Raw genomic sequence first — 12,422 nt, 5'->3', positions numbered from 1 at the left:
TGGCTTAAAATCATTAAGGTCACTTAAATGTCATTTTGTTTATAGTTTTTGAGTGACTGAGTACTGGGGGTGGGGTGAGTAGGCCAGGTAGGTGCTTATACGGTGGGAGAGCTGAGTGGGAAGGGTTTGTCTACTAGCAACTTTTCAAGTGGAAGTTTCATTTTCTCATTGGCTGCTTTTGTGTGTGTGTGCGCGATCGCCCTCCCCTTTTATCTCCTTGTTTCCGATGGATAACTCCTGTCATGACAGTAAATTTGAGTGTTGAAGTTTGTAAACAAAATTATTTTAGTATTAAAGTTGAAATACGTATCAACAAACCAAAAAAATTGAACAAATTAGGGATATTAACTTGCAATAAAATAATCATGCACAATGAGAGAGAGAGAGAGAGAGAGAGAGAGAGAGAGAGAGAGAGAGAGAGAGAGAGAGAGAGAGAGAGAGAGAGAGAGAGAGATTGTAGTAAGCAGGCAATTGCTTAAGAAATGCAGTTTATGTGTAATTGACAAATCAACTGAACTTTCTGAACTTTTAAAATGTAGATTTAAGTGTGCAGTATAGTACTTGAAGATATTGCCTGTCCACATGACACAAACAAAAGACAAGGTACTTTTCGTTCAGTCATAAGCATTAAAATTAGATTGTGTTTGGGGGCACCAGATATTGCATGTCCATACGAGTTCAAGACGTGATGAAACGATTAAGTATGGCTTTTAGATCATGTTTGCTTTTTGTTCATTTGTAACCATTTGAAAACTGCTTAATATCTGTTATTCTCTCTGCTGAATTACAAGCTCTTGCAATCAATTTAGTTTCTTAATCTTATGAGTACTCACAGGTTGATTTCATACCATCGAGGCTCCACGTGTCAAGTTGCTCATATTCAAAGTATAAGCTCGATGTACAGTACATGATGAGGTTGATATCCCTTAATGGAATATAATAAATATAATTGTGTTAATCAGTAAATATAGTGCATTAAACATTTAAATGTAATGCTTGTTATATTTTTGATATGGAGGCACAAAATCACAGTACAAAATGGTATGCACTTATTCAGTATAAAATAAGTAAATATATACATACTGTATATGTATGTTTGTATGTACATACCGGGTACATATATTTGTGCATGTTGCTGTGCATTTGCTTGCCTTTCCCTTTCTCTCACTGGATATTCTTTAAAATAAAAATCCAAATCCAGACTAGATAAACAGTTTTTGCTTTGCTTACAGGTGAGAGAGAGAGAGAGAGAGAGAGAGAGAGAGAGAGAGAGAGAGAGAGAGAGAGAGAGAGAATTTCAGGGTTAAATTTTTTAGAGATTTTGTATAAAGTATACTGTATGTTTTGGTTTTTATTTTGTGTACAGTACTGTGTAGTGTATTTTTGTGGTTTATAAGCATATCCAGTATGTAATGTGTAGGGATGAAACAGGGGAAAAAAAGGTTACAAAATTGCTGTTCTACATGAGTAGTATTTGTTTTTTTTTTACAATATCCAGAAATTTCCAGTATCTAGAAGGGTCATGGATATATTAATAAGGAGTATTCATTGGAACAGTTGTTTGGGATGTGCCATATTTTACCTTGTCATCATGATTCACCTTCACCTTTCATTCACTTCATCGCCAAGAGATGCCAACCTCCAGGATTATTAGTAACTACATCTTATGCTGATAAGTTTTATAACCTTCCTATCTTAAAAGATCCCTTTACCTTATATGATCCCCAAGTACTCATCTGGACTCTAGAGGCAATGGCAAACACTGGGATGTTTGGCATTTCATCCTGTCACCTGAATACTGAGTCAGTTATATACTGTATATGACAAATGGGTTGAGAGGGAACAAAATATGATTTTATCACACGAAAGTTTTGTTTCCTGCTATGTCACAGCTTACATGAAAATGTTAGTTGGAGGGTTGATACATTCCTTGGGGTTCAGATTGAACCTACACAGTAGACTCTCCTCTTCAGTCCCACAGATAAGACTAATGAATCTGGGGCATTCAGGACACAAATATTAGTCATATACATTAACACTAATGAGTTTGTATAAAAAAATTGTGATTCAAGAACATACTATATATTTTTGGGGGTCCTCTTATGATAGTTTCAAAACCCTAAAGAAATTGTGCAGTGTGATATACAGTCGGGAATTTTCCAAAAACTAGAATTCATGTGATCACCTGGTAATGGATGGTAAAGTTAATAAAATACAGTATAATTGTTTCTCTTATTTCAGGCATGATAATACTGATGTTTGTTGGGTGTACCCCTGATGATTTTGTTGACCTGGAGGAAAGTGAGAGGTATGTTGAAAGATGATTGTCAATAACTTGAAAGAAGCATCATGAAACTTTTAGTTTTATATAAGTGACTTACCAAGCAATTACATAGCTACTAGCTCTCTACACTGCAGTCTAACAAAATTCAAATTTTCGCGGTGGCGCTGCCATCGCTAGTGTAGGTGACAGGGTCCCGCCCACTTTCGGGACTGATGGGTACAACTCAGCATAGAGCTTCAATTCATTTTCTGCCGGCTCCCGATTAATGTCAATAGTCTTGTGCAGTCGCAGATTCATCTTTTTGGATTTTTTGTCCTGTATTTTTGGTAAAGCATTCCCTCTCATCTTTTTTGTGGTGGCTTTTCCTAACTTAGTAATATCATTAACTTCATTTCTAAGATAGAAAAATATGTCAGACTCCAGCTCTTCATGCATTTGTTTTTGCATTGGGTGTAAAATTAGACTTGTTAAAGTGGCTTATGATTTGCGCACTTAAGACTTGTTAAAGTGGTTTATGATTCGCGCACTAAGTGTGGCAAGTGTAGGGGGGCAGGAATGTAGTAGAGAGCTTACATGTCCAGTGTCAGGATTGGGAAGATAGTAAAGGGAAGACCCTGAAATCCCATCTGGACAACTTAGACTGAGATAGGAAAAAGAAGGCGGCCCTTAGGTCTGAAAGTAGAGCTAGTCATGGGATTCCTTTTTTACCTGATGTGGTAGAAGATAGATCTGTTTCTTCTCCTTTGACTCATGCTATGTCTCCCATCCTTAGCCTTCCTACACATTTACCCCACACTCCTTTACCAGGGCCCATGCTTTCGTTCCCGACGCTGTTACCAGTCTCGAAGCAAAATTCTTACCTCTTTCAGGGATTTTGTGTTGAAAATAGCACCAAGTGTTAGTGTTGCGCCCAGTGACAGTGTTGTTAGTGTTGAGGAGGTGGCTGTCTGTCCCCTGGTGCTCTTAGACAAAGGTCACTGTCCCGCTCCCCCGCACTGGGGAGAAGACATACCAGTGGTCCAAGGGAGGCCAGTGAGGTTTGCTCATGGGCAGTCGCCCCTCCGTTGAGCCTGTTGCACGGTCCCAGGCTACAACAGAGTGCCACTGAAAATGCGTCTCATTCAGTGCTTCTCGCCTGTCGTCAGATTCAGAAGACTATTTGCCGGTTGCAAGGCGTCAGCAGCGTCAATCTTCTGTCTCTTGTCCTTTGAAAAGACAATTCGATGTGGCAGACAGCTCTCCTCCTTCTGTCAAGAGATATAAGGAGGCTAGTGTTTGTCAGCCTTACTGCAGTTCCGCCATTCCTCCTGCTACAGCTTCTTCTGCTCATCATCAACCTTCTTGGGGTAGTCCAGGACCTCTTTCGAGTCACGAGCGCCCATTTTGTCTTTAAGCTACATGATACTTCAAGTAAGCGCCCATCACCGTCTGCTAAGCATGCTCTCAGCTCCAAGAGCCCCTCAACTTCGTTTCAATTGGCACCTGCTTTGCACCTAACTGCTCAGCACTAGCTGTGAAGCGTTTGGCGCCAACTGTGGAGCATTCGGCGTCATCCAGGCGCTCAGCTCCAAATTCTGGGCACTCGGTGCCAACTTCAGGGCGTTCAGCTATGTTGCTGTTGGATTGGACAGGACTGGATGTCCATGCCTTCCCACCTTTCAGATTGATCTGGGAGGCGATCAACAAGTTCCTCTCTCACCGGAACGTCCCACTGACCCTGATTGCTCTGTTCTGGCCCAGGAAGGAATGGTTTCTGGATCTGCTGTCAGTTAATGGACTTCTCAAGACTTTTGCCACAAAGACAGTCTCTGTTCAAACAGCCCACTTCCTCAGGTCCCATCAGGGATTATCCTCTCTGTCCCTGACAGGCTTCAGACTATCAGGAGCCTCATCAGAGCGAAAAGGCTTTTCAAAGCAAGCTACAGAAGCTTTTGCTAGGTGCAAAAGATCTTCTGCTAGCAGGCTCTGCCAATCCAAGTGGTCAGTTTTCAGAGGATGGTACCGACAAATAAGATCCCGTCTTCTGAAACCTCTATAAGCCAGTTAGCTGACTTTTTACCTTTCCTGAGGACCGATAGGAAGTTGTCTCCCTCTACCACCAAGGGGTATAGGTTATTGTTTTAAGACCTCAGCAACCTTATCAGTTCCTTTGAAACCTCCAAATCAGAAAAACTTGGATTTCTCTCCTGGAATTTGGACGTTGTTCTGAAGTGGCTTACGAGCTCAACTTTCGAATACCTCAGCTCAACCTCTTTTAAGCATGAGGGAGACTCTCTTTCTTGTGGCATTAGCGATCGCCAAACACATTAGTGAGCGCAAGCCCTCAACATGAGAGTAGACTTTTCAAATGGAAATGCAGTATAATCTCTCTCTCCCTGTTTCCTCACCCAGAATGAGGATGTTTCTAAGCCATGGCCTCGCTTGTTCGTCATTAAGAGAGTAACAGACATCCTCAGGCTAGAGGAGGAAGAGAGCCCTCTTTGTCCTGTGGAAGCCTTAAATACTATCTTCAGAAGACTGAAAAGATCAGAGGACCCTCCAACGAGCTTCGGTGCTCAATGAAGAACTCTTCTCTCCCTCTGTCAAAGAATGCACTTTCTTTCATCCTTAGAAGTTCGATTACAGAAGTGCATTCTCAAGTTCAAGAAGATGTTTTATCTTCCCTTAAGGTCAAAGCTCATGAGGTTTGAGTGCTTGCACTCAGCCCGGAGCGCCCCTCTTTTTCAACTCGCTTGGCGCCCACTTCATCAATCTTACGCACCCAATTGATTGGTGCCAACTTCCGACTGTGGAGCATTTGGCACCAACATTTGGGTGCTTGGCATCAACACTTGATGCCAAACTCTGGGTGCTTGGCGCCAACTTCCGCAATCCGTGGCTGGCATGGTTGGGAAAGGAAGCCTAGTGGGCTCTCTGTCCCTCTGCTGTCTCTTTGCCTTGTTGTAAGGTCACTGAGTGTAAGGGAAACCTAAGCTCTTCGTTGGGCGAGTCGGTAGAGCTGTGGACTAGCACTCGCTAGGCCTGAGTTCGAGTCTCCGGATGGCTGATGAAGTTTAGAGGAATTTATTTCTGGTGATAGAAATTCATTTCTCGCTATAATGTGGTTCGGATTCCACAATAAGCTGTAGTCCTGTTGCTAAGTAACCAGTTGGTTCTTAGCCACGTAAAATAAGTCTAATCCTTCGGGCCAGCCCTAAGAGAGCTGTTAATCAGCTCAGTGGTCTGGTAAAACTAAGGTATACTTAACTTTTTAGGGAAACCTGAGGGTAGAGTGTACCTGGAGTACCCACCAGTTTTAAATGGGTGGGGTTGTGGTTCTTAATTTTGGTTGTAGGTGACAAGTGTTGTGTTTATCCTGGTCTATGCCCAGGGCAAGGGCACTATTTTTTTATCTTTGCCAGCCATCAGTGAACTTCCATGACTGCGAAGCACCCACTGAAGTAGGGGGAACTCTTGGCCAATACTGCCACACCCTCTACAGGTTAAGATAAGCGTTGACCAGAGGCGGTACCAGCCTGAAGCAGCTCTCTTACCAGATAAGGTACAGCAAGCATTAACCCAATGCTAGCAACCTTTCTAGTTCAAAGTCATTATATCTTTATTAATGTTTTTGATTAAAACATGTCCATGGTTCCCACCTACTCGCAATGTGGAATCAGCTATGTAATTGCTTGGTAAGTCATTTATATAAAAATGACGTTTTTTTGATAAAATAAATTTTATATGTACTTATCAAGCAATTAGATAATCGTAGCCCATCCTCCTCCCCTCAATGAACATTTAGGCATCAAACGAATTGAAGCTCTATGCTGAGTTGTACCTATCAGTCCTGAAAGTGGGCGGGACCCTGTCACCTACACTAGCGATGGTAGCGCCACTGCAAAAATTTGAATTTTGTTAGACTGCCGTGGAGAAAGCTAGTAGCTATGCAATTGTTTGGTAAGTATATATCAAACTTTATTTTATCATTAAAATGTAATTTTTAATTTGTATCCCAAGACATTTTAAAGTAACTATTGTTTGTCTGTATCTGTGGTGAATTACCAACTACACCTGCATGAGTCAGTAGTAGTGCACTGTAGTACAAATTAAAACTCCTAGTTTTTATCTTGTGAATACAGTGAAATATGCACATATTTATCCTGTTACGTGTATGGTAGATTATTACTATTATTAAATTCCTTGGCCAGATTGCTGAGTTACCACCTATCCAGTGGAATATATCCATACATTACTTGTCTTTATAAGATTTCAAGTAATGAAACCAGTTTTGTGATTAAATTTTGTTTTTCTTTACAGTCAAGGGAAGCACTTCACTTTTCCATGTGAACGCAAATGTGGCAATTGTGACGATAATTTATACGCCCCAGTTTGCGATTCTGAAAAGAAGACTCATTTTTCTGCTTGTCATCTAGGTTGTAGAAATGCTACTATTGGTGCAGGCTCAAATAGACTCCTGGTAATAAAGCCTCTTTCATGGTCTTAACCGTGAACCATCAGTTATTGCTTGTAGGACTTATTTATGTGAAGATAATGGCAGATACTAGTTACATAGTAGTGGCAGTTGTATTCCTGTGCATAATCTGCAGATATAAAATATATTGTAAGAATGATGGCACTTTTTTTTTTATTTTGCTGTTAAAAGGAACATGCACTCCTCTTTCACATAAATATTCCAGTTGGAAATCTGCTAATATTTTTATTTGGAAATTCAGCTTGTACATTAGAAGTGGTCATCATAACACAAAAATAGCAATGCTTCCTTAATACAGTTTGCAAGAAAATAAAAATGTTACAAACAGGACTAGTTTTCAGATAATTAGTTTTTACCTTTTTCCTTTTGTTTTAGTTCTCAGACTGTGAGTGTTTGGCAGAGGGTGCAACAGCAGAACTACGTTTATGTGAACTGAATTGTAGTAATTTTGTATGGTAAGTGAAAAATATAAAAAATATCTTTGTTACAACCTTCTGGCAGTTTTGAAAGTTTTGATGTCAGTCATTCTCTCTAACTGTGCCAGAATTTTACTTCATTTTCAGTCTAACAGTTGCTTGAGAGTACCAGCAGCTTTATCAATAAATATTATTAAAAATTGAAAAAGTCTTCAGTTGACTAGCATTTTTTTTTTTTTGCCATTTTTATGTTGGAAGACTAAATGGATCTGTTGAAGGTTATATTGTTCAAGTACTCCATGGTCACTCCTTTCTGTATCTCATTCCAGGTATGTCATAATCTTTTCCTTTTTCGTATTAATACATTCCACATCAGAAGTTGGCGGAATGTTAGTAACTCTACGTTGTGTGGATCCTAAAGATAAGGCCATGGCACTTGGGCTGATATCTGTAGCAATTGGCCTTTTTGGTAAGTTTACAACCTCTTGTAAAAATATAAATTTAGTTTTCTCTTAATGGCAGGAAACTTTTATGTAAAATGGTCAGTCAGTACATTGACGAATAAAAGAATCGGCAAATCAGTTTGGATGTGCATGTGCAATAGCAGTTTCTTATTTGACAAACTTTGTAAATGACTGGAGGAAAATTATTATATTTTATCCCAATTTCACATCTTGCAGTGCGTACATGAATCCCATTAACAGTGAAACATAATTTGGGCCCAAACAGTTCCATGTGATGATAAACTCTTAGTGAGTGTTCAGCAAACCACATTCTATCTGTCCATTTATTTAGGACCAAGTTGCTTCCTTTTTTGATTAGAGCAAATCTTGCTAAAGGATGATAATGATCAAGAGCCATTTGCATTTCATCAATTACAGCTTTAAGATATACTGATTAAGAGTAATTTTTCCTTAAGTACAAGTCATCAGAATGCTAATTTGGAGTAATTTTTCCTTAACTTTAAGTCATTGGAATTCTTTACTCTATCTGGGTGCAGATACCACCTAATATTATTTGTAAGCTCTTGGGCTTGCAACCCCCTGCAGCATTACTTAATTTTCATTCAGTTGGTCTCCTCCTACTGAGCTATCAAATGTCTTTAACTTCCCATGCTCCTATTCTCTCATCCAAGAAGAACAGATCATCTGGGTGAGCCCAGAGGGTCTAAGAATGAGACTTGGTGATCTCATACATATTTCTTAAAATGGGTTTGGGTATTAAGAACTAAATTTTGTACGAAAGCCCAGAAAAAAAAAAAACACGCCAAATCCAAGATTAGCTCTAAATAAGTTTTGTAACTCATTATTGAAACAGACACTATAGTAAGGGGCAGAATTTTACTTTTTGGTTTCATAAAATTTTATGCTCATGCTCTAAGGGTAGTCTTAAAGGATTTTGTCAGTTTTGTATGTGATTCTCCCAATACCAAATTGGCTATTTTATGATTAGTGTTAAATGTAGGAAATAAAGAGAAGGAAGCTTTTTATGATGGGCAAAGAAAAAACAGACAGTATGAGTTAGTATCACATTTAAACCTATTGCATTAGTCTCATGTGAGACTGAACAAGCATAGAAAGAAAAAAAAGAACAAGCAAAAATGGTAATTAAACATTGTCAATTGTAAGAGGCATATTTTCACGTTGCATATTTAAGCCACCTCTGAACAGTCACTAATGCCAGCTGTTGCGGCAAATCAAACTAACTCAAAATTGTCATCATCACTGCCTTAAATGCTGCATGATGAGAAGGGCCTTCGTGATATTTTGCCACTCACGTCTTTCATGTTCTATAACTCCAAAAATCTCCAATCATCTCTAGTCTCCCCTCTCATAGTTCTCATCCAGCTGACCCTGCACTATTGTACTAATTTCCCAGGAATTGTCCTAAGTGGTAAAAACCATCAAACTATGCTTTCCTTTAGACATATTCAGTTATGGACTTGTTGATTAACAAAAGAATCCTTGACAGAAAAATTTTCAGTTACATTATGCAGTTGGCCTTTTGTAATTTTTCTGTAGTTGGCCTTTCATAATTTTTCTCTATCTTAAGTTAAATGAAACTTTGGCTTCTAACTGGCTAGCCCAAATTACTGTACAATATTTAGATAAAATTGGAGTCTGTATTAAGAGTGGAATTCAAGCCCCTGTGAGAATAATTATCATCAAAATCTAATGGAATCCTCGTTGTTAGTGACCTTATAAGGAAACTTCTGAAGATTTACATGATAAATTTCCATTTCCAGTTGTTATGTGAATATCTAACTGAATATAATGAAATGGTTATTGACGTACAGTATAACCAAACTCCTGAAAAAATTTGATTAGGTTGTAAGATAAAGTGAAAGAATACAGTAGTAAGTAAGTTATTTTATCTTTACATTAAAAAATGAGCTCACAAAAAATCTTCCCACAGGAAATGTTCCATGTCCTATTATTTATGGTTCAGTAGTCGACTCTGCTTGCATTCAGTGGAAAGTAAGGTGCAAAGAGATGGGTGCATGTCAACTTTATGATTCTGATATTTTTAGAATGTTCTTCCATGGTAAGTGATTTGATGTTTTGTCATACCTCCTAATAGTTATTAAGATAATCTTACAAATATAATATCTTTCACATTATTCTGCTATGACTTGTTTGCTTACTAATACAAACCATTATCATACAAAAGAATTTACCTCTCATTCCCAGAGGTAGTACATCATAACTGATGTGGAGTGTATTTGATCATGTAGCCACCAGAGGAATAATTAATCAGGTCACTCACTCATTCATTGCTAGTTTATTCGGGAGGAAGGGTCTCCCATTGCTGTCTTTGACACAGCAGTTTTTGTTTCAGTTCTCATCTTGCTGTATTTCATAGTAGTAGTAGTTATTGTTTTAAATGTGATTGCTCATATTCTTCTCAGGGCTATTACCAAAGAGTCAACTAAAAATTTGGAGATTGGCCACCAAAATTTTATGCACAGCAGAGCCATGATGCTGGAACCAAGATTCTAAAGTTCTGCATGGGTAAATGCAATATTCCCTATGAAAGAACAATATCTTACACTATTTTTGCTATTCAGTCCAACTGCTCTCAATCAGTCAATATAGCTTCAGCTCTGATGCACCTAGACAGAACATTTCAGTATGTCCAATAGCCTTCAAAATTACTATATATCAAAATTATTACAATAATAACTTGACAGTCAGTGTCAGGTTATATTTTTTTGCTCACACGATTATATTATTCTTTACTGTATTGGACTTTTGTTATGAATAACTTGGAAATTGGCAGTAACCTAGGACCATAGAAAGGAAATGATTTTCTAATCACCATCTTTGTAACCTCAATTGAATGGATTGTTTTCAAATCTTTCCTCAGTACACTGCAAGTTCTTGTACACTTAAGACAGGAGTTGCTTTGGTCCAATACTTTAATTTTTTTTAATAAAAATTTTGCCCAAGACATGCCTAAACCTTGGTGGAACATTAATAAAAGGATTTTGACAAAGGAAAAATCTATTTCTGGAGAGGGGCCCGTGTCACCCGGTGAAAAGTCCATTCAGCACTTATTTCTAGGTAATTCCGTTGCTAGATACCAGAGAAAGCTAAATGAAATGCTGGAGTTACTACCCCAGAGCGAGCTCCACTAGATGGAGTCGTGTATGGAAAAGGGTGAACTACAAAAACACGGAACCTTATCCTGTAGAGATTCCCAATGTCAAAAGTCCCAACGAGAGGTGCCGATACAAGCCCATGCACTACTCGCGGACTGTATACAAGGCAACACTAGCCGCATTCCATGTTAGCACCCACCTCACTAGAATGAAGTTTACCAAGGGAGGGAGAGAATGAAAAACAGGGTGGGTCACCGGGTGATACGGGCCCTCTCCAGAAATAGATTTTCCTTTGTCAAAATCCTTTTTCTGATCGGGGTCCCGTCACCCGTGAAATAATAACAGAGAAATAAACATCATTCTTATGCTATTAAAGACTTAAATAGAGACGTTGAAAACTAGGAGAATTCTACCCTGAACATTAGTAAGGTCCTCTAAGATCATGTAATGAAAATAATGTAAGTGGTCACCGTCTAAGATCATGAGCTTAGAATAGCACCTGAATAGGCTTGTATTAAGAAAATACTTCCTGCCTAATAGCAGACCCAATGACAGTACCCCCTTTTTAAAGGAGAGGATCTGACAAAATTGCGAGGTCCTGTCTAAAAAAGCCTGCAAGGAGAAAACTGGACACAGAAACAGACCTTGTAAAAGGGGGAGTACTTTCCAAGGTGACCACCGAAAATGAGGACCTTCAATTGTAGATAGAAAGTTAGGTGAGGAATTGCAACACTACCCCTGATGAGGGGAAACCAAAATGATTGGTTCCGCCAGACAGGGCAGACAGTACAGGAAAACTAACACTAGAAGCTAAGCTGATTAAAAATTTTTGGGGCTTCCCCAACAAGGAAAGGTAAGAACAAGATGATTGTTGGTTACTGAAGCTAACTCCGATACATTACTCAAAGACCAGGAAACCGAATGTGGACGGAGTACTGTTCTTAGACAAACACAGACCTTAGGGATGAAAGTTAAGAGCCTGTGAGTCTGGTTCCAACAAAACACTTTCCTCGAGGCCAATGCGGCGCATCATTACTGTAGCTTGAAAACTATGTGAAGAGTGCTAGTTACTTAACTGCAGAACCATACTGCAGTAGAGTAGGATCCCTTAACTGATTTCAGGAAAACAGTAATAACAGGACCAATATCAGTTTCCTCCTAAACTGTAAGATTCACAAAGCCAGGACATCAGAGTTTGAGGGGGCTGACGCAGGCTGAGTTTATACCAGACGGGACAGCTTGATAGTTTGTGGCTGAATTGGGTTGCAAACAGACCTACTTCCAGGGCCAGGAAAAGGTCACAAGACTACTTGAATGACGCTCCGTCTAAGGACTATTCCGATGCCAGGGGAGGCCCTGGATAGGGAAAAAGCAGTGACCTTTGGACCCCTACGAGAAGGGTGGTAGACAGAGGCACTTGTGTCTGTTGGTTATGGAGAAGAATGAACCATAACCTGAATGAAGCAACTCGAGTCCAAAACCACTTGTTTACGCAGCGCACTATTGCTGTTTTGTTCAGAACCAGCCTAAAAGGAAACCTCTTGGGGAAGAAGTTTCCCAAGGACAGGAAGACTGTCACCGCCTCCAAAGCATTGATATGGAACTGCCGAACGTGACCGACTAAGTACCATGTACTTCATTGGGCCA

At 39.4% G+C, this 12,422-nt stretch overlaps 1 protein-coding gene across 1 annotated transcript in view; it reads left to right on the top strand.

Moving 5' to 3' along the window:
• LOC136850198 (solute carrier organic anion transporter family member 74D-like) overlaps positions 1-12,422 on the top strand; it is a 387,330-nt gene that overhangs the window by 344,662 nt on the left and 30,246 nt on the right. The window contains 5 exon segments of the mRNA XM_067123835.1: positions 2,242-2,308; positions 6,584-6,743; positions 7,134-7,213; positions 7,504-7,643; positions 9,590-9,718. Of these exon segments, the coding sequence (XP_066979936.1) occupies positions 2,242-2,308; positions 6,584-6,743; positions 7,134-7,213; positions 7,504-7,643; positions 9,590-9,718 (576 nt within the window).

This window comes from Macrobrachium rosenbergii, chromosome 21, assembly GCF_040412425.1.
Source record: "Macrobrachium rosenbergii isolate ZJJX-2024 chromosome 21, ASM4041242v1, whole genome shotgun sequence".
In the NCBI taxonomy this organism is placed as follows: domain Eukaryota; kingdom Metazoa; phylum Arthropoda; class Malacostraca; order Decapoda; family Palaemonidae; genus Macrobrachium; species Macrobrachium rosenbergii.
The sequence above is the reverse complement of the archived record's forward strand: the minus strand, read 5'-3'. Positions and strand labels throughout refer to the sequence as shown.